General features: G+C 40.7%; 1 protein-coding gene across 1 annotated transcript in view; it reads left to right on the top strand.

Moving 5' to 3' along the window:
* Window positions 1-22,937, top strand: part of DNAH11 (dynein axonemal heavy chain 11) — a 315,873-nt gene that overhangs the window by 217,340 nt on the left and 75,596 nt on the right. The window contains 6 exon segments of the mRNA XM_065883652.1: window positions 394-507; window positions 2,587-2,730; window positions 3,629-3,811; window positions 5,490-5,591; window positions 11,467-11,605; window positions 18,190-18,356. Of these exon segments, the coding sequence (XP_065739724.1) occupies window positions 394-507; window positions 2,587-2,730; window positions 3,629-3,811; window positions 5,490-5,591; window positions 11,467-11,605; window positions 18,190-18,356 (849 nt within the window).

Here is a 22,937-nt window from a genome sequence, read left to right as displayed (position 1 = left end):
AATGAGAGAATTTTAGCAAACATATTTTGTGGTCTAGGTTACTGAGCCAGCTTGGATTTTCACTTGTTCAGGACTTGCTGAAAAAGAAAACTGAAGAACAGAGGAGTTGCTTAATCTTGCATTTATTATTAGTGGCACCTTGTAACTAAGATAGAGCCTGTCTTGGAGCATTTTGATATTTGATTCCATTTGTGTTGTGTGTTTTGTGTGTGTGCAAAGCTTTGTGTATACACTGTACCTGAAGGGAAGTTAGTCTCTACAACAAATTCCTCCCCTGTTCAAATACAGACGAATTATTGAACAGTGCCTCGGAGGCAGCCTGCATTTTTCAGTAGAGATATCTGAGATGATAATTTGTGTACGTGGGTTTCTGTGTTTTTCCTCTTTGACTAGGTGACAGCTATTCAGACTGAAGTGTCCCAGAAACAGAAGGAGTGTGAGGCCGACTTACTTAAGGCTGAGCCCGCTCTGGTGGCCGCAACAGCTGCTCTCAATACACTCAACAGGGTAAGGATGATTCCTTGGCTCAGGGTTTCCTAAAAATAATATTTGGAGATTATTAGAGTTTGAATAACTGAACTAAGGGTGAAATTCATGCAACCAAAGAGTTTTGAAAAAGGAAAGAAAGTCCCATTAAATGTTACAGTTGAAACAAATATTTGAGGTCATCATTGTAGTTGACCTTCCTTTCCCATCCGGGAGTTTGTCCTTCTTCACCCCAACAAGCGGTCTCCTTTTGAATACTTCCAGTGCCATGCAGTTTATACTCTTATGAAAGGCAGTTCTATTGTTAGCAATTGGATTCGGCCCAAGTCCAGTGATTCATATTATGTGTTGCTTTAAGAACCAAGTGAGGGATTCTCTACTTCCTCTGGATATAAAAAAATAGTATTAATGAGAGACCCTCAGGAAAAGAGCAACAGGCTGGAATAAAAGACACCTAGGTTTGACCCACACCGTTTTTCCTGGCTTCATGTTAGTAGCAAAACCTCACTGAGCATTCGAATTCCCATAAGAGAAAATAATCTGTGATGGTCAGAAGGAGAGATGGAATCATGGGCAATGTGATTCTAAGAGCCTACAGCTGGTCTTGCCCCTGGGTTCTACTAGGCCTCTGGGGTGAATCCTAGGGCATTACTAGGCCTGAGAATCTTAAATTCAGCTTCAAAGAGGAAAGGATCCAGACATTCCCTGCTCTTCAAAGAAATATTCAATTCATTTCTCTAAGTATTCTTTTGAAGGAAGTAATTTTGACTGTGAACAGTGATGTTCACTATAAGAAACATGGATGTTTCTTATAGTATTACCATAAAGCTGAACAATTTAAAAGAACGTAAGTATACCATGATGGAAGATTGATTATTCTGCATTCAAATACCCTGCTGCCATTAAAATTATATTGTTGAATCCTAGCTAGCAACAAAATGTTCGTGATGTATTAAGTGAATAAAGCAGATTATAAAATAGGATTTAGTGTAACGTTTTTTTATAAGAATATGTTTGTGCATAGGAAACAATTGGGAAAAAAGAATAGTAGTAACTGATTATTTCTGAGTAATGGAATTCTGTGTTTTCCTCTTTCTGAGCACGAGAGTGTTTATTTTCTTCTTTGTGCTTTGCACTGGCAACTTTTCCTCTGAAGATATTATTATATACTCAGTCAAAATAAAATAATATCACTTAAATGTAAAGCTCAGTATATTTATAAATGATGAAAGAATCTTGGTTACCCAGCTCTCAGTTAGCATATTTTAAGTTTTTGCTTTTGCTCCTATTTTCACACCCTTTCTGTTCTTTGCAGTCATTTCCCAAATAAATAGCCAGTTTATGGTAATGGAGGAGAATCAGGTTCAACATTTGATGAGGCTTTATAAGCAAGAGTGTATAATATAGCTCAGGAAATTTCACAGGAAATCCTTTTTTAAAAAACATGTATCATGAACCTACATATACTTCTTATAGATATTAATTCTTGCTCCAAAGTATTTGTCCTGATACTGGTGATTTATCCCATGAATACCATCTGTTTAGTAAATCAAGATTCTGACCTGCGGAGGTTAAGGAGGAACGCAGAAAGGAGGTTCAGCCTATGCGGGCATCTTCCCAGTTGACAGTCATTATAGTGTAATAGAAGATGTTTTTTGTGCATGTAAAGCAGAAAAACAAAACTAAGAGACTCTGAACTAAGGGACTCTGTTTCTGGGAGGGCCTGGTTAAAAGGCAAATATATTACATAGGTGGGATAGACCCATAAATACCTTAAAACCTATATGTTTATGAAATTCCCTGGACTCAGTGTGCAAGGCTCTGCAGGACTGGTAGATCAGGCAGATAAATTTACTTGGAAGCCAGAAAGGGCAGTGATGTTTCCAAAGTACCAGAAAAGCGCCCAGCAAGAACTGAACCTCCTGGAGTTCCACGGTGGTGGGACCCCCGGGTGGGCGGCAAAAACTGCCCAACCGAGACTGGTGTGGAAAGGAGAGGGTGGAAAAGACCAGCCACTGAAGACCAGCTTGATGACCTAACAGCTGGTCTTGAGAAACCAGACCTCTCCTGGTCTTGAGAGTGTGTGTGCTTTTTTTTCAGGTCAATCTCACTGAGCTGAAAGCCTTTCCCAACCCTCCAAATGCAGTTACCAACGTTACTGCAGCCGTGATGGTCCTTCTGGCTCCCCGGGGCAGGGTGCCAAAAGACCGGAGTTGGAAGGCAGCTAAAGTCTTCATGGGAAAGGTATCAGGCAGCCCGGCAACATGAAAATCCCGACAATTTCTCTGTTCAGTTCTGTGGTTATACTTGACAGCAGGGGTGGGGGAAGGATGGACTGGGACTTTGGGATTAGCAGATAAGAACTGTTATATATATAGATTGGATAAACAACAAAGTCCTACTGTATAGCACAGGGAACTATATTCCATGTCCTATGATTAAGCAAAATGGAAAAGAATACGAAAGGAATGTATATGTACGTATAACTGCGTCACTTTGCTCTTCAGCAGAAATTAACACAACATTGTAAATCAACTATACTTCAAAAAAATAAATTTTTGAAAAAACATACAAACTGAGGAGAAAGAGGAAAGCTATAAAATTCCCAACTGCTAAAAAAAAAAAATCATCTTCATATTTGCTAAGTGTAATCTGCTGTATGTTCTCTAGACTTAGAATTTTTGTTTGCCAAGTTGGAGATTAGCGTAGGGTTGTAGCACACCTAAGTCAACACCAGCAGCCGTTGGAAGGTTGCTAATTATTTTCAAAATTATGAAAGCAGTTAAGTGTAGGAGGGAGAAAATTACATGGATGTCTTATGCTGGAAAAATGTTACTAATGTACACGAAGGTGAAGCAAAGGGATTTTGGGGTATGTGTTTTTCTTTTTCTTTTCTTCAAAATGTGAATGCCTCCTGTGCAGGGACTGAATATTTTACCCTGGGATAGAAGGGATTTTAAAAGTGTCCATTGCTAATTCTAACTTTATACTCTAAACACTGAAAAAGTCAAACAGTGGGATAAATGGAGCTTGCCAATTTTGCCTTTGTAATGTGAGTCCTAAAAGCTGATTTTAACTTTTGATCTTGGAATTTTCTCTGCCACCCAAATGGCTCATTGCAATAAGTCTTTTTGCCTTACAGGTGGATGATTTTTTGCAAGCGTTAATTAACTATGACAAAGAGCACATTCCAGAGAACTGTCTAAAAGTGGTGAATGAACAGTATTTGAAAGACCCGGAGTTCAACCCAAACCTGATTCAGACCAAATCTTTTGCAGCAGCTGGTCTCTGTGCCTGGGTCATCAACATCATTAAGTTCTATGAGGTATATCAGTTGTGATCAGATGGTTTACGGGTGTTATTCAGGAAAGGCCGTACATATATTAATTTCTAGGCCAGCAAAAAATGTAAAATAATTTAACATTATCTGAATAAGATAAAGTTCTAAGAATGAGACATGAAAGTGTCAGATTAAACAGAATTCTCTACAGGAGGATATTTGAAATGTTGGAAACTATCTTTTTTTAGGGTAGAGTGAGTAGCTTTTTTTTTTTACCTAACTAATTGATTTATTTTATTTTTGGCTGTGTTGGATCTTTGTTGCTGCATGCAGGCTGTCTTTAGTTGCGGTGAGAGGGGCTACTGTTCGTTGCGGTGCATGGGCTTCTCATTGCGGTGGCTTCTCTTGCTGTGGAGCACGGGCTCTAGGCCCGCGGACTTCAGTAGTTGTGGCACGGGCTCAGTAGGCTCAGTAGTAGTAGGCGGGCTCAGTAATTGTGGCTCGTGGGCTCTAGAGCGCAGGCTCAGTTGTTGCGGCCCGCGGGCTTAGTTGCTCCATGGCATTTTGGATCTTCCTGGACCAGGGTTCAACCCCATGTGCCCTGCCTTGGCAGGCAGATTCTTAACCATTGCACCACCAGGGAAGCCCGAGTGAGTAGCTTCTTTAGATCAAATAGCAGCAATTAATTTGATTTGATTAGATAAAAGCATGTTGGGTAGATTAATTATATTTATTTATTAATTATATTTATTTATCAAATACTTGTCCGTCACTTATGTCCCAAGAACTTTGCAAAGGACTAGATGTAAAAAGGGAACAGTACATGGCCCTCCACTGGGAGGAACTGTCTCCTTTTTGTCTTGGAAGGTTGTGTGTTATACCCAAAGATGGAATTGCTGAGGAAATGCCAGTGTCATTCCCAGAATGATTTTCAGAAAATTGGATTATGTCCTTTACACGGGAGACCCACAGGAATAGGACCCTGTCAGTCTCTCCATCTCTTTAGTGGAAGCCTGTATCAGGCAAGACTGCAGACAGATCACAGCTGATGGGCAGCCTCTCCCCATAATGACACACCTGACCGCTGTGCTGGCCTTACATCCTAGGTGAAAAGATGAGCCCAGAGCTAGACCGTGGCTGTGTTCTGTGTCATTTTGCTATAAAATAGGAAATAAAATTTAATTTTCTTTCTCTCTCCCCAACAGGAGAATAATTGATGCACTCAAATGCTTAAACCACTCATTCAAATAACATGTAAGGTGGCCAGGAACTTAGAAAAGAAAGTGTGGTTAATACTAGGTGAGGACATCTCCCACATTCCTTTCTGGGTTCAGAGAATTTCTCTACACAGCTTTTCTGCCTTAAAGGCTAGACCTGATCCCACCTTCAGCTGTAGTTCTGATGATATGAGGATTATCTCCAAGTTTTATGAAAAACTAATTTTAGTATCTTAATAGTATTTGACGTGTATAGCATTTTATGCAAGTGCTTGTAACTCTAATGTCCAGAATAAATGAATAAACAGTAGAAAGCTTAGAGGACTTGGTAGGCTGGGTGGATTTTTGTTCTGCCATTAGGTAGTACCATGGCTAAGAATAAACACCAAATTTCTAGGTCACATAGAGATTTTAATTGTAAAGCTTCCGGCAAACGTAAGACTGAATGATTACTTGTCTTTGCCATCTTTATTACCTCGTGAAATAACCCCCACATGGCTTTTCAGGTCTACTGTGATGTGGAGCCCAAACGGCAAGCGTTAGCCCAAGCAAACTTAGAACTGGCTGTAGCTACTGAAAAACTAGAGGCTATCAGGAAAAAGCTGGCGGTAAGTGCAGACTCTAACGCTGAAGAAGTTCCCGAGACATGGAACCCCTCCCCGCCTTAGGATCCCACTTTCAGAGAGGACCACCTCGGAGACCTACCAAACAGGAAGGAATTTGACCTTTCAGGGATGTATTCCTTTATATTCTTCTTCAGTACATATTCCTTATCTGCTGTATGCTGGACACTGAGCTGGGAAAGTGGGAACTTTGATGGTTTCTGCACTTAAGAAACTTTGCAAGCGTTAATTAACTATGTAGCGTTAATAAACTTTGCAAGCGTTAATTAACTATGTATTAATTAAGTAGAAAGAGTGTAGCCCACAGTGATTAAAAAGCAAGGATTCTGGAACCAGAGTGCCTGGGTTTATATCCAGGCTCCAGTATTTACTGTTTTGCCCTGCACGAGTTAGTTAACCTCTCTGAGCCTCTTTTTTCTCAACTGTGAAGGAGGTATTATAATGGCATCCACTTCTTAGGATCGTTGAGGATAAAATGACAGTAGTTCATATTGAGAATTTAGTAATCAATATGAATTCATATTGAGAATTTCGCATAGTGCCTGGCATATAGTAAGTGCTTAGAAAACACTAACTACAAATATTATCACCATGACTGTTTTTACAAATATATAACCAGTCATTGTAGTCCAGTGTTATAAGTATATATGTGACTATATCTAGAGTGCAGTAGGAGTGCCAGAAAAGAGCCCAGAGAAATTAGAGAAAGTTTTATAATGAAGGTGTACTTGACATGAGCTGTGAAAATTACTTGCAAGTCACCAGGATAACTAGGTCAGGAAGGGTATTCCTGGTAAAGAATGAAAAAAAGAGGGAAGAAGCAGTTGGTAGACTTGAAGAGTCCTAGTAGGCCAGATGCCGAAGATGGGGGTTTGGGGGAAGGTTAGGAATAGCAGGAAGTAATGGTGAGCAAAAGCAAAAGGTGAGCAAAAGCAAAAGGTGAGCAAAAGGCTTCTCTGCCTTTCGTGCTGCAGAATTTAAATTTCATCTGACCTGTAGTATTGGGCGTTGGAAAGATCTTAGTACGTTAATGACTCACTTTTCATCAACTGAATGGAAGCTGGAGGGAGGTGGTCTAGCTGCAGAAAGACAAGTTAGAAGCATGTGGGTCCTGTTAGTGGGTCTGTGGGTCTGCAGTGGGTCCTGTTAGGGCCTCAGCTAAGGCAGGAGCAGCCACAGTGGAGTGGCGAGATAGATTCAAGGCTGCTGACAGGATAGAGAGGGAGGGGGAGGCGTACAGAATAGAGATGATGAGTTAGAGGTGCCTGACGAGGTAGCATGCAGTAATGCAGTCAGAGTGATAAGGCTGTGTAACCCTGGCAACTTAGGGAAATCCTCAGAGCTTCAGTCTCTTAACTGTAACGTAGTGATAATAACAGCTAACTCTCAAGGTGGGCATTTGTGATTTGGGGCTCCCCAGAATCCAGTCCTACCTACTTTGGGTGATAACAGCCTGGTTTATCTCTGGGGAATTATCTTTCCTCATTGGATACACTCAGGTAGGACTTTGACCAAGGGTACCTTTTCCTGTCATTGCTGATGACTAGGTATGTGGTCCAAGTTTTGCCGATTTGATTCCCCGCCTGCCCCCCACCCCCAGCTCTAGAATTTGAATCATCAGCCAAAGAATAAAACTGAAAACAGAGTTCATGCTTTGTAGAGACAGTGTCCAGTTGAAACTTTCCAAGAGTTGCTATTCCCAAGTCTCCCTGGAGCTCTGGGAGCCTATGTTTAGTTCTTTGCCTTTCTCTTCTTTGGAAGAGCTCCCCCATTTTGAGGAAGTTCCCTTCAGCCTAAATTAGCTGGAGATGGTTTCTGTTGCTTCCCACCTATAAATTCTGGTGGATCGAGATGCTATTCAGTGTGCTGTACACAGTCGATGCTTCATAAATGTTCGTTCCCACTCTCTTTGTGTAGAAAACCCAAGTGAAGATGTTCGGGGTCAGAACTAGAGTTTGAAAGAGAAGCCTGGCTCAGCAACATAGATTTGGGAGTCGCTGGCGTGAAGATCATGTGTGTAGAGAGGTTGTCCAATGGGAGTGCGAAGAATAGGGAGCAGTGGGAGCTGAGGGCAGACCTGAAGGAGGATGCTCCCATCTTGGAGGAAATCCTGCCATGGGTCTCTGAGCAGGTGAACTCCGCCATCACCACACCTGGGCTCTGGTGCTCACAGTGGCCACGCAGCCAAGCCCAGCTTCTTATAGAACAGGACTTGAACTTGGCCTGATTATGTCTGGGGCCACTACTGTCAACAACGACGACAGCTGATTTAGACAAATTTAGGAAAAACATATTAATTTTATTAAATTTAGCTTCATTCATTGGTCAAAGCTCTCACTGTTAACTTGAGTAAGACCTTTAGAAAAATGTTGTCATCTATTATTAATGGCTTTATGTAAATATTAGAAGCAAGTTAATGTTCATGGAAAAGTGATGAGAATGCTCACGTGTGATTCTAAAGTTAAGACTTTCTGTGGTTGTGGAGCTAGTCATCTTTTGGACACAGCCTGCAACGAGCTGAAAAGAACTGCTCATCTCAGTTGATTTCAAAGACCAACAGTAGAAGCAGAGGTTCTTATATTAATAAGCTGCAAAACTAAGTTTGCAGACACAGAGAAAAGAAGACAGAGTAACAATAGCAATGTCTTTATGTAGATTGGTCCCTTCCATCCCCCTTCCAAGAATGGATTTCCAGAGAGTAGTTATTAATGCAACAGAATCTCTGGCTGCATTTCCCTCCAACATTCAGTTAGATGGTAGTAATGTGTCAGTGTTCATGTCCTGGTTGTTGTTTGTTTTTTTTTTTTTAATTTATTTATTTACTTATGGCTGTGTTGGGTCTTCGTTTCTGTGCGAGGGCTTTCTCTAGTTGTGGCAAGCAGGGGCCACTCTTCATCGCGGTGCGCGGGCCTCTCACTCTTGTGGCCTCTCTTGTGGAGCACGGGCTCCAGACGCGCAGGCTCAGTAGTTGTGGCTTACGGGCCCAGTTGCTCCGCGGCATGTGGGATCTTCCCAGACCAGGGCTCGAACCCGTGTTCCCTGCACTGGCAGGCAGATTCTCAACCACTGTGCCACCAGGGAAGCCCCCATGTCCTGGTTTTGATGGTTATACTGTGGTTGTATAGGAGAATGCCCTTTGTAGGAAATACACTACACCCTGAAGTAAAAAAAAAAAAAAAAAAAAAAAAAAAATTCTCTATGAAGACTGGTCATGACAAAGTCAACGACAAACTCTGCATAGATTCTTTCTGTTGGTACACAGTCAAATCAAGGTTTGAGCCCAGGTGAAATGATGTTTTTTGCTAGCTTTGCTTTCATCTCCTTCAGCCTCTCTTTTTCCCTCCCTCATGGGCTTTCCCTCCTTCTTGCCTTATGCCTCCTGTTGCCATCTCACCTAGAAAAGCAGGGCTGTGTCTCGCAGCACTTATGCTGTGATGGAAATGCATTCGTTAACCAGTATTAGTCTCTTTGTTTTTGTTCTTTCAAGTCTTTATCTCTAGTTTCAGACTAAAAGATGGCCTCATATTGAAGGTTGAGTAGAAAAAAACAAACTGCTGAGCTGGAGGGGAAAAAAGGCCATCTTGTCTTTCAAACACACAGGGCCTACGAATGGCCATGAAAAAGTCCAAATTCGGTCTCTTTAGGATAGTGTTTCTTAAAGTGTGTTCTCTCGACCGGTAGCAGCATCAGTGTTGCCTGGGAACTTGTTAGATATACAGACTCTCAGACCCACCTCAGGCACACTGAATGAGGAACTCAGGCAGGGAGGCCAGGAATCTGGGTTTGATCAAACCCTCCAGGTGGTTCCGATGCTCACTTAAGTTGGAGAGCACTGGTTTTTAGGGTGTCTGGTGGGCTGAGGTGTTCGGGCTAAGCCCCTCCTTCCTCACTCCATTTACTTCTAGAACCTGAAACGCCAGGGCCTGTCAGGAACTGTGAAGGGACCAAGATTTTACCCTACTCACAGGCTGCCAAGTTACCTGCCACAGTTTCATAGATGCCGGCAGAAGACGTGAGACACGGGATGCGTGGGTCAGAGAGCAGAGGACTTTGTTACCCATAGCCCGGCAAGCAGCGTGAGCCTCGTGCGTGCCTCAGCTCCCTTGTCTGCCGTTTCCCGTGGGAGTGACGCACAGTGGACCAGCTGAGGCTGTTCACAGTGGGTTTGTGTCACAGCTGAGAAATCCCAAGCTTAGAAAATGCCCCATATAAAGAAGGCAGCGAGTAAAGCTGCCCAACTTTGCCCCATGGGGAAACATCTCTTTAGTGTTCTGGTCAGGAAGCAAATCTGTCCTCTGCCCTGAAAGAAGCACTGTCTCTATTTCCTAAGCCTATTTGCTGTGCAAACATCTTGCAGAAGATAGTCCAGAACAAGAGCTGTCCATGCCTCTTCACAAGAGGCAGAGGAACAAGCGTGAGAGCCTGTGGTCTCCCAAGACCCAGCTCCCCTTCCCAGCTTTACGAAAGGAACCAGGATAAGAGTTTATACCTTACTTCTATGTATATTTAGGTCAACCCTATGAATTGGGTAACATTATTGTTTCCATTTTTTAGATGATGAAAGTGAGGCATGGAGAGCTTAAGTAGACAGCCCACCTTGAGGCCGCTTAGCTGATAGCAGAGTCCAAATACGAACTTGGGTGTCTGATACCAGAGTTTACATGAGCTTCTGTGTTCTATAAAACCACAAGTACTCTCAATAACCTAAAATATACCTCCAGGTATTATTCATTTTTATCTGACTTCTAACCGTTAATGTGTAATATCTCCTCCCATTTCTCATAAATTTGACCTATTTCGGCTGTAAACCTTAAATATGATGCACACTTTTTTCTTTTTTTAATTAATGATATAAGTTAAATAATAATGTAATAATTGGGTCATTGACAAATAGCGGCAGTCTCTAAATTATAAATATGGTACGTACTACACGTTTACTTATTGAAGTCTCTTGGAACTTTGCATGTATTTACAAAAGCAATGTTATAAATCTTACTTAGGGTTGTTAGAACTTGCAGGTAGCAAGACGATATAGTAAGGAGTCTCCTAAGTACTTGATATCTCAGTCAAGGCTTTTTTGGCTACACATAATAGAAACCCACATAGCAAACCTTAAGCCAAAAAGGAGACCAGGATGACTCATGGAGCTCTGAGGTAAAAAAGTATATGACTAGGTCTCAGGAGGCATGAGATCCAGGAAATGGGAAGCTGCCGGGAACGTGTTTAGGGCTGTGTGACTTCTCACTGTGCCATCTTTTCATTCTTTCTTGTTCTCAGGAATGGTTTCCCCTGCTTTCCCATGGCCCTGGTGGAAGATGGTCCCTCTCTAAATGAAGCCCTCCAAAATGTACACATCTTCCTGGGTCTTACGATGCTAAAGACAGAGACATACCTCTGAGTTTCAGTCCCAAGTTTCCAGAAGAGAAAATCTGGTTGTCCAAGCCAGGTCAGGTTGCTGAGGTCTAAAGGGGCTCTTTGTTGCCTGAGTTATAGACCCCTGAAAAGTGGAAAGAGAGTCAGTAGGTGGAGAACCACAAGATGCCCGTCATCCCTAATAAAGACGGAGGGTGAGGTGTAGGCACAAGAGAGGGGACAGGGCACTCAGGGTGTGCTTGAGTCAGCAGGGCACATCCACTCACCCTGGTCGCTGTCTACACTCTGCCCAGTGCAGGAGGAAGGCGAGAAAACTGCCTGGTAGCCCTGATATATTTCTTCCCTAACGTGTGTGCTCTCAGGGGCAAAGGTCAAAGGAGGGAAAGAGGCTCATTTCATTTACCTTCAGGTAGTAGGTGTTTCAAGATGATTGTAACGTTTACACTTTATCTACAAATGGCTCACGAGTTAATTTTGACTCTTGTAGGATTTGGATCGAAATCTGAGCAGACTCACAGCTTCATTTGAAAAAGCAATAGCCGAGAAAGTCCGGTGTCAAGAAGAGGTGAACCAAACCAACAAAACTATCGAACTGGCTAACAGACTTGTCAAGGAACTTGAGGCAAGTTATCCTTTTCTTCCAAAATTCTAACTGAAATATTCAGAATCAGCTTTGGGGGATTTTATCTTTATTTGTGGTCAATAAGGACTAACCAAGCATGGAATCAACAACAAACGGGAATAATCATCATTCACACAGTAGTTCTAGCTTACCAGAAGGAATAAGTGATGGATTCTGTGTGTTTTTCAGTTATAGCCATGGACTCAGTGGTTTTCCTAAGATCTGTTATAAACTCAGGGCAGCTGTTAGATAACAGAGGTCTGAATCTTTTAGTACACATTTGCAATTGAGTTCTACCAATAAAATATTACCTCAAGCTAAACCTGCTTGGTTTATTGGTTTTCTTTGACATCTTTTTACAAGTGACTGATACACTAATGTTAATAGTTATTCCATTAAAAAAAGATTTTTAAAATCTCATTAACTTTCTCCGCTTTGAACATGAGTGGTAGAAAAACATATGGCCCTTGACATCAGTAAGTCACAGATCTTTTTGCTCTCCCATGTCTAATATATTCAGACGGTGGAATAGTATTTGACCATAAAAAGGATTGAATTACTGATACATGCTGCAATATGGACTAACCTTGAAATATCATGCTCAGTAAAAGAAGGCAGACACAAAAGGCCACATGTTTTATGATTCCATGTATAGTAAATGGCCAGAATTGGTAAATCTATAGAGACAGAAAGTAGATTGGTGGTTGCCAGGGGTTGGACAAGGGGGCAGGAGTTTGGGAGTGACTACTAATGGGAATAGAGTTTCTCTATTGTGTGAGGGAAACATTCTAAAATTACTAGGGATGATGGCACGGATCTGTGAATATATTAAAAACCACGCAGTTGAATACTTGAAAGGATGAATTTCATGATATGTGAATTAAATCTCAATAAAACTGTTATTTTGTATTTAAGTGCTACCTAAAAATATAGAACTGCAGTATTAGAAACGCATTTACTAGTATTTTGTTGAAGATCTATATTCATCAGTCAGTGGTATTGGCCTGTAGTTTTCTTTCTTTGTGACATCTTTGTCTGGTTTTGGTATCAGGGTGATGGTGGCCTCATAGAATGAGTTTGGGAGTGTTCCTCCCTCTGCTATATTTTGGAAGAGTTTGAGAAGGATAGCTGTTAGCTCTTCTCTGAATGTTTGATAGAATTCGCCTGTGAAGCCATCTGGTCCTGGGCTTTTGTTTGTTGGAAGATTTTTAATCACAGTTTCAATTTCAGTGCTTGTGATTGGCCTGTTCATATTTTCTATTTCTTCCTGGTTCAGTCTCGGCAGGCTGTGCATTTCTAAGAATTTGTCCATTTCTTCCAGGTTGTCCATTTTATTGGCATAGAGTTGCTTGTAGTAATGTCTCCTGATCCTTTGTACTTCTGCAGTGTCAGTTGTTACTCATCCTTTTTCATTTCTAATTCTATTGATTTAGGTCTTCTCCCTTTTTTTCTTGGTGAGTCTGGCTAATGGTTTATCAATTTTGTTTATCTTCTCAAAGAACCAGCTTTTAGTTTTATTGATCTTTGCTATCATTTCCTTCATTTCTTTTTCATTTATTTCTGATCTGATCTTCATGATTTCTTTCCTTCTGCTAACTTTGGGAGACTTTTTGTTCTTCTTTCTCTAATTGCTCTAGGTGTAAGGTTAGGTTGTTTATTTGAGTTGGTTCTTGAGGTAGGATTGTATCGCTATAAACTACCCTCTTAGAACGGCTTTTGCTGCATCCCATAGGTTTTGGGTCGTCATGTTTTCATTGTCATTTGTTTCTAGGTAGTTTTTGATTTCCTCTTTGATTTCTTCAGTAATCTCTTGGTTATTTAATAGCATATTGTTTAGCATCCATGTGTTTGTATTTTTTACAGATTTTTTTTCCTGTAATTGGTATCTAGTCTCATAGCATTGTGGTCAGAAAAGATACTAGATAACGATTTCAATTTTCTTAAATTTACCAGGGCTTGATTTGTGACCTAAGATATGATCTATCCTGGAGAATGTTCCATGAGCACTTGAGAAGAAAGTATATTCTGTTGTTTTTGGATGGAATGTCCTATAAATATCAATTAAGTTCATCTTGTTTAATGTATCATTTAAAGCTTGTTTTTCCTTATTGATTTTCACTTTGGATGATCTGTCCATTGGTGAAAGTGTGGTGTTAAAAGTCCTCTACTATGATTGTGTTACCGTCAATTTCCCCTTTTATGCTGGAGAGGGTGTGGAGAAAAGGGAACCCTCCTGCACTGTTGGTAGGAATGTAAATTGATACAGCCACTATGGAGAACAGTATGGAGGTTCCTTAAAAAACTAAAAATAGAACTACCATAGGACCCAGCAATCCCACTATTGGGCATATACGCTGAGAAAACCATAATTCAAAAAGAGACATGTACCACAATGTTCATTGCAGCTCTATTTACAATAGCCAGGACATGGAAGCAACCTAAGTGTCCAGTGACAGATGACTGGATAAAGATGTGGCACACATATATAATAGAATATTACTCAGCCATAAAAGGAAATGACATTGAGTTATTTGTAGTGAGGTGAATGGACTTAGAGTCTGTCATACAGAGTGAAGTAAGTCAGAAAGAGAAAAAGAAATACTGTATGCTAACACATACATATGGAATCTAAGAAAAAAAAACAATAAATGGTTCTGAAGAACCTAGGGGCAGGACAGGAATAAAGACGCAGACGTAGAGAATCGACTTGAGGACACGGGGAGTGGGAAGGGTAAGCTGGGACGAAGTGAGAGAGAGGAATGGATATATATGCACTACCAAATGTAAAATAGATAGCTAGTGGGAAGCAGCCACATAGCACAGGGAGATCAGCTCCATGCTTTGTGACCACCTAGAGGGGTGAGATAGGGAGGGTGGGAGGGAGATGCAAGAGGAAGGAGATATGGGGATATATATATATATATATATATATATATATATATATATATATATATATATGTATAGCTGATTTACTTTGTTATAAAGCAGAAACTAACACACCATTGTAAAGCAATTATACTCCAATAAAGATGGTAAAAAAATAAAGAAAATAAAAATTAAAAAAAAGAAATGCATTTGGCTGAAGGTGATAGAAAAGTTGATTTACAGTGGCTTAAACAAATGGGAGTTTTTCACATATTAAAACAATTCCAGAGGTAGACCATTATCAGTGTTGATTCAGGTACTCAGAGATCAGACCCCTAATCTCTGTACAGCCTTCTGCTGCTCCGTACTTAGCATGTGTCCATTCACCCTCACGCATACTGCAGCCTGGTCACCGATGGATACGACACCTGTAGATTCAGGCAAGAGAGAAGAATCTGTAGCAGCTGGATTTTTCTCCTTTCATAACAGAAACTGAAGTTTTCCTGGCAACCCCTTAAGCAAAGTTAACTAAAGCACTTAACTTTCTTTAGCCAGAACTAGAGTGACCACACCTAGCTGCAAAGAAGGCAGGGAAACTGAGAAATGGGGTGATCATAATCAGCTTAGCCAGTCACAGTTCATCCCAGAGGGCTGGACACATTAACCCTCATTTCAGAATCAGAGTTCTCTTACAAAGAAAGAAGGGAGAAATGTAAGGTACAATGGGTGGGGCTGGGTGATAGCCTTATTTCTTATAAATAGAGTAGACTTTGAAAAATCTAATTTAGGGCTTCCCTGGTGGTGCAGTGGTTGAGAGTCCGCCTGCCGATGCAGGGGACACGGGTTCGTGCCCCGGTCCGGGAAGATCCCACATGCCGCGGAGCAGCTGGGCCCGTGAGCCATGGCCGCTGAGCCTGCGCGTCCGGAGCCTGTGCTCCGCAACGGGAGAGGCCACAACAGTGAGAGGCCCGCGTACTGCAAAAAGAACATATTAAGTCCATTCATGTTACCACTCTGTCAGAATTCCCGGGTAACTAATTGTCTCACTCAAAGTACAGTCCAAAGGTTTTACCTGGCCTACAGGGCTCCCCGTGATCTGGCTCCTGGACACCTCTGTCCTTGCTTCTGCCACCTTCCCTCCGGCTCCATCTTCCCTCTTCCTCACCCTGCAAGTCACTCTCCTACCTCATAATCTTGGCCTTTTTCCTCCCTGTGGCTCCCGCACTTCTTTCAGATGTCTGCTAAAAGCTCTCCTTATCACACGGTTTTCCCTGACCTCCCTACGTTAAACAGCATTCACCTTGCCCCCTGCATACACACACACACACACACACAGCCACACACGCAAACCTGTAGCTCTTTCCACTTCCTCTGCTTTATTATTTTTTGATAGCATTTACGATCACATGACACACACTGTATATGTGCATATATGAACACATATACTTTTTTGTGGTCTTTTTCCTCTAACTAAAATATAAGCTCTCAAGAGCAGGAACTTCATTTGTTTTCTGCACTGCTTGATCCCAAGCGTATAGAATGGTTCCAATATGTATTTGTTGAATGAATGAATGGGTGAGTTTTGGGAGCCTCCTGTGTTGAAAAAACATTCCGGAGCCCTTTGAAGACTCATTTTTCTTAGATCAGTTGAGAAATTCCACAGCTTCTAGTGGAGCTTCTAGGGTTTACGGTTTATGAGGTACCTGAGGAAAAGTAAAAGTGCCGTTGAATTAGACTTACTTGAAGTAGAGAATGTCTGAAAGTTTTATCAAGGTAAAAACAGGCTTTACCTTGTATCTCTAGCACACAACAATGTCTTCCAAAGGCTTTATTTATTCATGATGATTTAGAAAAGGAGAGGAAAAAATGGTTGAATAATGTTAACTAACAAAAAAAATATATATGTGTGTGTGTATATATATATATTTTTTTTAAAGGATTAATTGAAAACGTCAGACCTTTTCCTTTGAGGATAAATTCTTTCTGACTAGAACAGGAGACAGTTAACTTCTGAAAAACACCAAGACTGATGATTTTGTCTATATAGCATTGACCTGGAAGCTATAGTCTCAACCATTCAGACTAATAAATCAGGCAATTTATATTTAATCATTAAGTAGCTCTGGAGCTGAACAGCTGTTCAAAATTAGAAATGGGTCACCCCAGCCAGGATGACATTACAGGCAATCTATAATGCATTAGAATAAAATTATAGTGATTTTTAACTGTCTAGAAATTTATTACAGGACATGTTCCAACTCTTAAACCCTTGTTAGCCAGTGTCAGTAATGATTTATGTTGCGTGGGTGGTATAGTGAAATTATTGACGATTTCAATCGCCGGTAAGTCTATGTTTAGTAAATCTTCAAATTTCAAAGCTGTTTTGGAGAATGAGGTGGGTGCCCTTTATTGTTTATCATCTACTAACCACAGACAACAAAGTTGGAGGAAAAGCAAATGAGAGATTCTTCTTCAAAATTAATGGATATATTATCTGTAGCTGAAGAAGGAAAGTAATAAATTCTATAAAGAGGGCAAGGGAGTTGAAGTTCTCTAGTGTGTAATTATAGAGCTAACTTGGGGTGATCTTTATCGAGCAAAGCAGATTATCTTAAAATAGCTTTCATAACCATTGTCACCTGCTAGCTTCATTACCTCAGTGTTAGCGGTATTGTGATGGCTTGCAGAGAACTGGCGTTGCAGTCTGCTCTGACATACATTGTTTTTGCTTTCTGTGGGCTGTCTCTCCTCTTTGATGAGTAAAGCTAGATTCCACAGGGTTCTTCATTGCTTGTACTATCAATTTGCTGGGTGTTGTTTTCAGTTCCTATTAATTTACATGTTCTTAGAATGTGGTATTAAATTTTAGCATGCATTGAAACCAAATGAATTAGTGAAGTATTCTGCAGTTCAGTCAATCCATAGATATTTATTGCAGTTTTAGTCAAATCCAATATGAAGGGCTCCACATACTTAACCCGGAAATCAGATTTTAAATGGCTAGCCAACTAGATGTAAGGATTTGAACAGCATTCTCCGAGCATACTGTCTTCAGAGCTAGTGAAGTCCTCCTGGTTTCCATCTTTTTTACATGGGCTGTAAGTTCTTTCACTGATTGAGTGATTATACTATAAAAATAACCTGAGTTTAGTAACTACCAGCACTATTCTTTAATTTACAGAATCCTTGTTAGGTGGCTCTTTAAACTTTATGTTTTAATTAATTGACATAACTGGTGTTTGTCATTTTCCTTTTTCTGTAATCAGCCCATGGCCCTAATGTTTGCTTAGGGTGGTGTAGTAATATTGCTGAAAATCAGGAACGATGGAGAGCATCCAAGCTGCCATTAAAAATCCTAACATCACTCAGTCTTGGCCACAGCTCTTGGTCCTCTACTCCTAGAGGGGAGGAGAGTGACTGTCAGCCTTTTAAGAAGGACCTCAGTCATAATTAGAGTTCGGGCATCCAACAAAAGGAGATGTTAAAGATCTAATGTCATGTTGCCGTAAACTCCACTGAAGATGCTATGAGAGCACCTTCATAATGATGGGTCACATGTATGAACGCTTATCATGGTCATGCCATCCAGTCATGTTCTGTTCCTTCTCAAGGCTGTGCAGAGTGACCTAGACGTAAACTGAGGAATAAGGTAATTACATTAAACGTTTCTTGAGTTGCTGCTCACCCTGCAGTTACATCGGAGTAATCTTATCTTTCAGTCAGAGAAGATTCGCTGGGGTCAGTCTGTTCAGTCCTTCGAAGCTCAAGAGAAGACGCTCTGTGGAGATGTTCTCCTTATGGCGGCATATGTGTCTTACGTTGGATCCTTTACACAGCAGTATCGCCAGGAACTGGTAGACTGCAAGTGGGTTCCCTTTCTTCGACAGAAGGTAAGATCAATTCCTAACCTTAGCCACATTTAGAAGCATCACACAGAAATTTCAGTAGTAAAAACAGTATATGTACCAGGCTTTTTCGTACCTCTGTAATCTCAACTGACTTGAAATTCTAGTATTGAAGGAGATGTTTCTTGTGTGTTGCAGTTTTTCTTATTTTAATGATGGTTTCAACCAGGAGATGGAAAATAGAAAAATTATTTGTATGAACCATAGAGATGTAGTTGGAAAAGTGCTTTTAACAAAACTGTTAACTGAAATCAAAGTTGGATTATCATGTTAGCATATAGCGTGAATCTTTTTGTTTTGTTAATAATACTACAGGTTACTTGTTGAAAATCTTTTTCATGACTACTTTCAGATGAAAAGTGTAGCACTTGTATATAAGTATAAAAATAGCTTATCCTCAATTTGAAAATTCAAACCCATAAGCAAAGTGAAATCATAGATGAGGGAGATTTCAAGTCGTCTAGTTTAAGATCATCCTTGTACAAAGGAGAAAACTGAGACACGGAAGTTTAAATGACTTGATAAGGTCATAAATGATAGGAAACCAGGCCACTGTTTTCTAAGCTACACTGTGTTATCTCACTTGATTAAAGTAGGTTCTTCACTTACATATCTAGCCCTTAAGAAATCCTAAATCTCTCTGTGTACTTGTGTTCTATGTTGGTAATTATGCCTCAATTTTCACAATAGTTGTTTTCATGACATAAATACATGCCAATGGAATTTCTGCAAATTAAAATTAAATATTGAATATTTTGGAGAAAGCTTGTCATTAAAGGCATCCCATAATTAATAATTGTAAAAGAAAAATCCTTTTGTAACTATATCATTTAATATATCTGTAGTATCAAGCCATATTTTTATATGGAAGATTTTTAAAAAGAGGTTATCTGTATTACCCCCTGAATGTTCAGGGTTTTCTTTAAGTATTTCTGCCATAAAATATGCCTTTCATATAAGAGGATAAAGCGTTCTGGTAATTTTGTCCACCTCCGACTGCATTGTGACTTTCAGAAGGTGTCAGCTGTCTAATTCTTCTCTCTTTTGTCAGTCCCATCTTCTCCAAACTTTAATCCTCTACGTGGGTGTCTTGGTCTGGGTTGCCCTATGACTACTTCACATTGATGACTGTCCTCTTTTGTGGTCCTCTCTGCATTCTCCACCATCGATAAAGTTTTCGCATTCTTTCCACAATTATAGGGAAATTCATTTCCTGATGTGCAAACTATTGAACGTCACATTGTCTTCTTATTGTTGCAGTTACTCTTCACTTTGGATCATGTAATAGTATTAACGGCCTGAACTTAGGCTATCAGTCATTTTGCAACTTGAAAACTTGCCTTCTCAAATTTAAGTTTTAAAATTGAGTCTTAATTGCTGGTATTGCATTCTTTAGTGTATGTGTTTCTGGGAAGTTTCCCATCAATCAATTTGTATATTCCCATTGACTTAAAATTCCAAATGTGGAGTTCCATGAAGATAACATTTTGTTTTGAAGAATAAAATAAAATTGACTTATCCAAACTGTCTAAACATATAGCCAAAGCAAAAATGATAATTTTCTGATGCTCTATGCTAAACAAACTTTTTTTTTAATGTATTTATTTTATTTATTTATTTTTGGCTGCGTTGGGTCTTCATTGCTGCATGAGGGCTTTATCTAGTTGTGGCGAGCAGGGGCTACTCTTCGTTGTGGTGCCTGGACTTCTCATTGCGGTGGCTTCTCTCGTTGTGGAGCACGAGCTCTAGGCGCGCGGGCTTCCGTAGTTGTGGCTCGTGGGCTCAGTAGTTGTGGCTCGCGGGCTCTAGAGCGCAGGCTCAGTAATTGTGGCGCACGGGCTTAGTTGTTCTGCGGCATGTGGGATCTTCCCGGACCAGGGCTCAAACCCGCATCCCCATATCGGCAGGCGGATTCTTAACCACTGCGCCACCAGTGAAGCCCCAGACATTCATTTTAACTATGGGCCTGTGTTTCACTGTGGGCCCACAGTTCTCAAGACCCCCATGTCTGTTTTCAGTCATCCCAATGCTCTCTCCTTTCCTCTTGAGCATGTAGGCATCATGCTGAATGAGAAACAGACCTTCCAATGTGACCAGCTTACTCACACTCATCTCTGGACAGAGCTATGCTAAAGGAAGAAAGAGATTCCAAATTGTATAAATGACGTCCTTTTGGAAGAGACTTTTCTGTCTCCAGGACCCCTGGCAGAAAGTGCTACATAAAACCTAAAAAATGTCTGTCCTATGGAATGGAGGTTTCCAGTCTCTGAGCTACTTACCTTCTACTCCTTCTAGATTCAGTCACAGCAAAGTGGAAAGACAGTCACATCTTTATGAACATGTGCCAGGGTCCAAGAGGAGCTGCCATTACTTATTCAGCTTCATTTTTTTTTTTTTTTTTTTTTTTTTTGTGGTACGTGGGCCTCTCACTGTTGTGGCCTCTCCCGTTGCGGAGCACAGGCTCCGGACGCTCAGGCTCAGCGGCCATGGCTCACGGGCCCAGCCGCTCCGCGGCATGTGGGATCTTCCCGGACCGGGGCACGAACCCGTGTCCCCTGCATCGGCAGGCGGACTCTCAACCACTGCGCCACCAGGGAAGCCCCAGCTTCATTTTTTGATGAATTTTCCTTCAGCAGTGTTCCCTTATCCTGCCCTCCCAAGAAGCAACTCCTCTCACTGCTCCACAGTATAGAGGGTATTTTCTTACCCTATTGCTCTCCTGAGTATCTCTGGCTTGTCAGTTTGACTTGGGTGTCCTGAGGATTACAACAGTTTGTAAATTAACCAGTCAACAAGTGACTATGATTTATGTCATTTTAAAAATCTCTGAACTAAGCATGTCATTTATTAACGACCTGTTGACATATTTAAGGTAACCTTGGAGAGAAAACTCTTATAAAGTAAGACAGCAATCCTTAATGTGTTCCTAGAAATGAAGACTTTATATTCTAAATGCATCAAAACTCCAAAATCTAATGAACAAGTTGAACTCAGTTCAAGTCAGAATTTCAAGGGGAATTATATTTTAACTTGACCCAGTGATTCTAAAGTTCGCTGGAAGAATATATTTTTAACAACACCAACATAATTTTGGAATAGAACGGGAAGAGGGCACTTATCCTTCAAGATACTAAAATATATTCTAAAGCTAAAATAATTGCAGCAAAGTGGTTCTTCAAGGGAAGTAGAAAATGAGAATAGAATAGAGTTCAGAAGCATTTAAGGATGTAGAGAGATATTTGATATATTTAATGTATGGTAATGTATAAACTCCCACAACTGCGTCTGTCACCTCCCAGCATTTCTACTCCTATACTGTCTTCCCTCCTGATGCTGTAAGATGGTACTTCTTTTTAAGGCCAGCCGTTCGGGTTGTATTCTACTTTCCATCCCCTTTCCCTTCCTTGAGGACAATTCTAGACAGCTTTTCCCCTCTTTGTCATCAGAAATTTTTCTGTCTCAACTAATTCATTACTAGATCATTCCCACCAGCATTCAAACATAGTTATTTCACTTATTCCTCGCATTAAAAAAGAATATACCAGTGAATTTCTCTTTGACGTCCCCAGTCCCTCCAGCTACTCCTTTATTTCTCTGCTCTCATTTACAGTCATCACTTCAGAAGAGGAATGTACATTCACTGTCTGTAAATCCTCCCTCCATATTTCTCAGTCACTCCAGAGGGGCTTTTGTCCCCACCGCTCCACCAAAACGCCTCTTGTCAGATTTTGCTACCACGTTGCTAAGTTGAGTCGTTTGTTCGCCATTCTCATTGTACTTAACCGAATGTGACGCACTTGAGCAATCCATCCTCCCATAAATACTTGCTTCACTTGATTCTAAGGAATCACCCTCCCCGCATCTTCCTTATACCTCACTGGTCAATTTTTCTCAGACTTCTTTTTTGATTTTTTTTCCTCTTCTCCCCAATCTCTTAATGTTGAAATGACCCAAACTTCAGTCTTTGAACTGCTTTTTACTAGGTTCATGGCTTTATTTATGTATTTTTTAATTCTTTTTTTTAAAATTGAATAATAGTTGATTTACAATATTGTGGTAATTTCAGGTGTACAGCACAGTGATTCAGATATGTATATATTCCTTTTTAGATTCTTTTCCCTTTTATTACAAAATATCAAGTATAGTTCCCTGTGCTAAGGTTCATGGCTTTATATGCCACCTGGATACCACTAACTCCTGCAGCGCAGACAATGGCATCTTCACTTCTGTGTCTGAAAGATGTCTCAAATATAGAACATCCAAGCGGAAATCCTTATCTTCCCCCTAAAACTTCTTCTACCTACGTATTCTTGATTTGTTTAATGTAGGCCCGTCCTTTTGTTAGCTCAGGCTTGAAAGCCCTGGAGTCATTTTGTTGTCCTTCTTTTTCTGACACCTACATCCAGTCCGTCTAGGAAGTTCTGTAGGCTGCACCTTTAAAATATATTCAGAACCTGACCACTTTCCACCACCTTCACCGCTTCCATCCTGGGCCAAGCCATTATCTTCCTCTTCAGTTAGTGTGAAAACCTCCTAACTGTTTTCCCTGCTTCTACATTCGTGGCT

The sequence above is a fragment of the Phocoena phocoena genome, chromosome 9 (assembly GCF_963924675.1).
Source record: "Phocoena phocoena chromosome 9, mPhoPho1.1, whole genome shotgun sequence".
Taxonomy (NCBI): Eukaryota; Metazoa; Chordata; class Mammalia; order Artiodactyla; family Phocoenidae; genus Phocoena; species Phocoena phocoena.
Note: the sequence above shows the minus strand (reverse complement) of the source record. Positions and strands in the feature narration are given on the sequence as shown.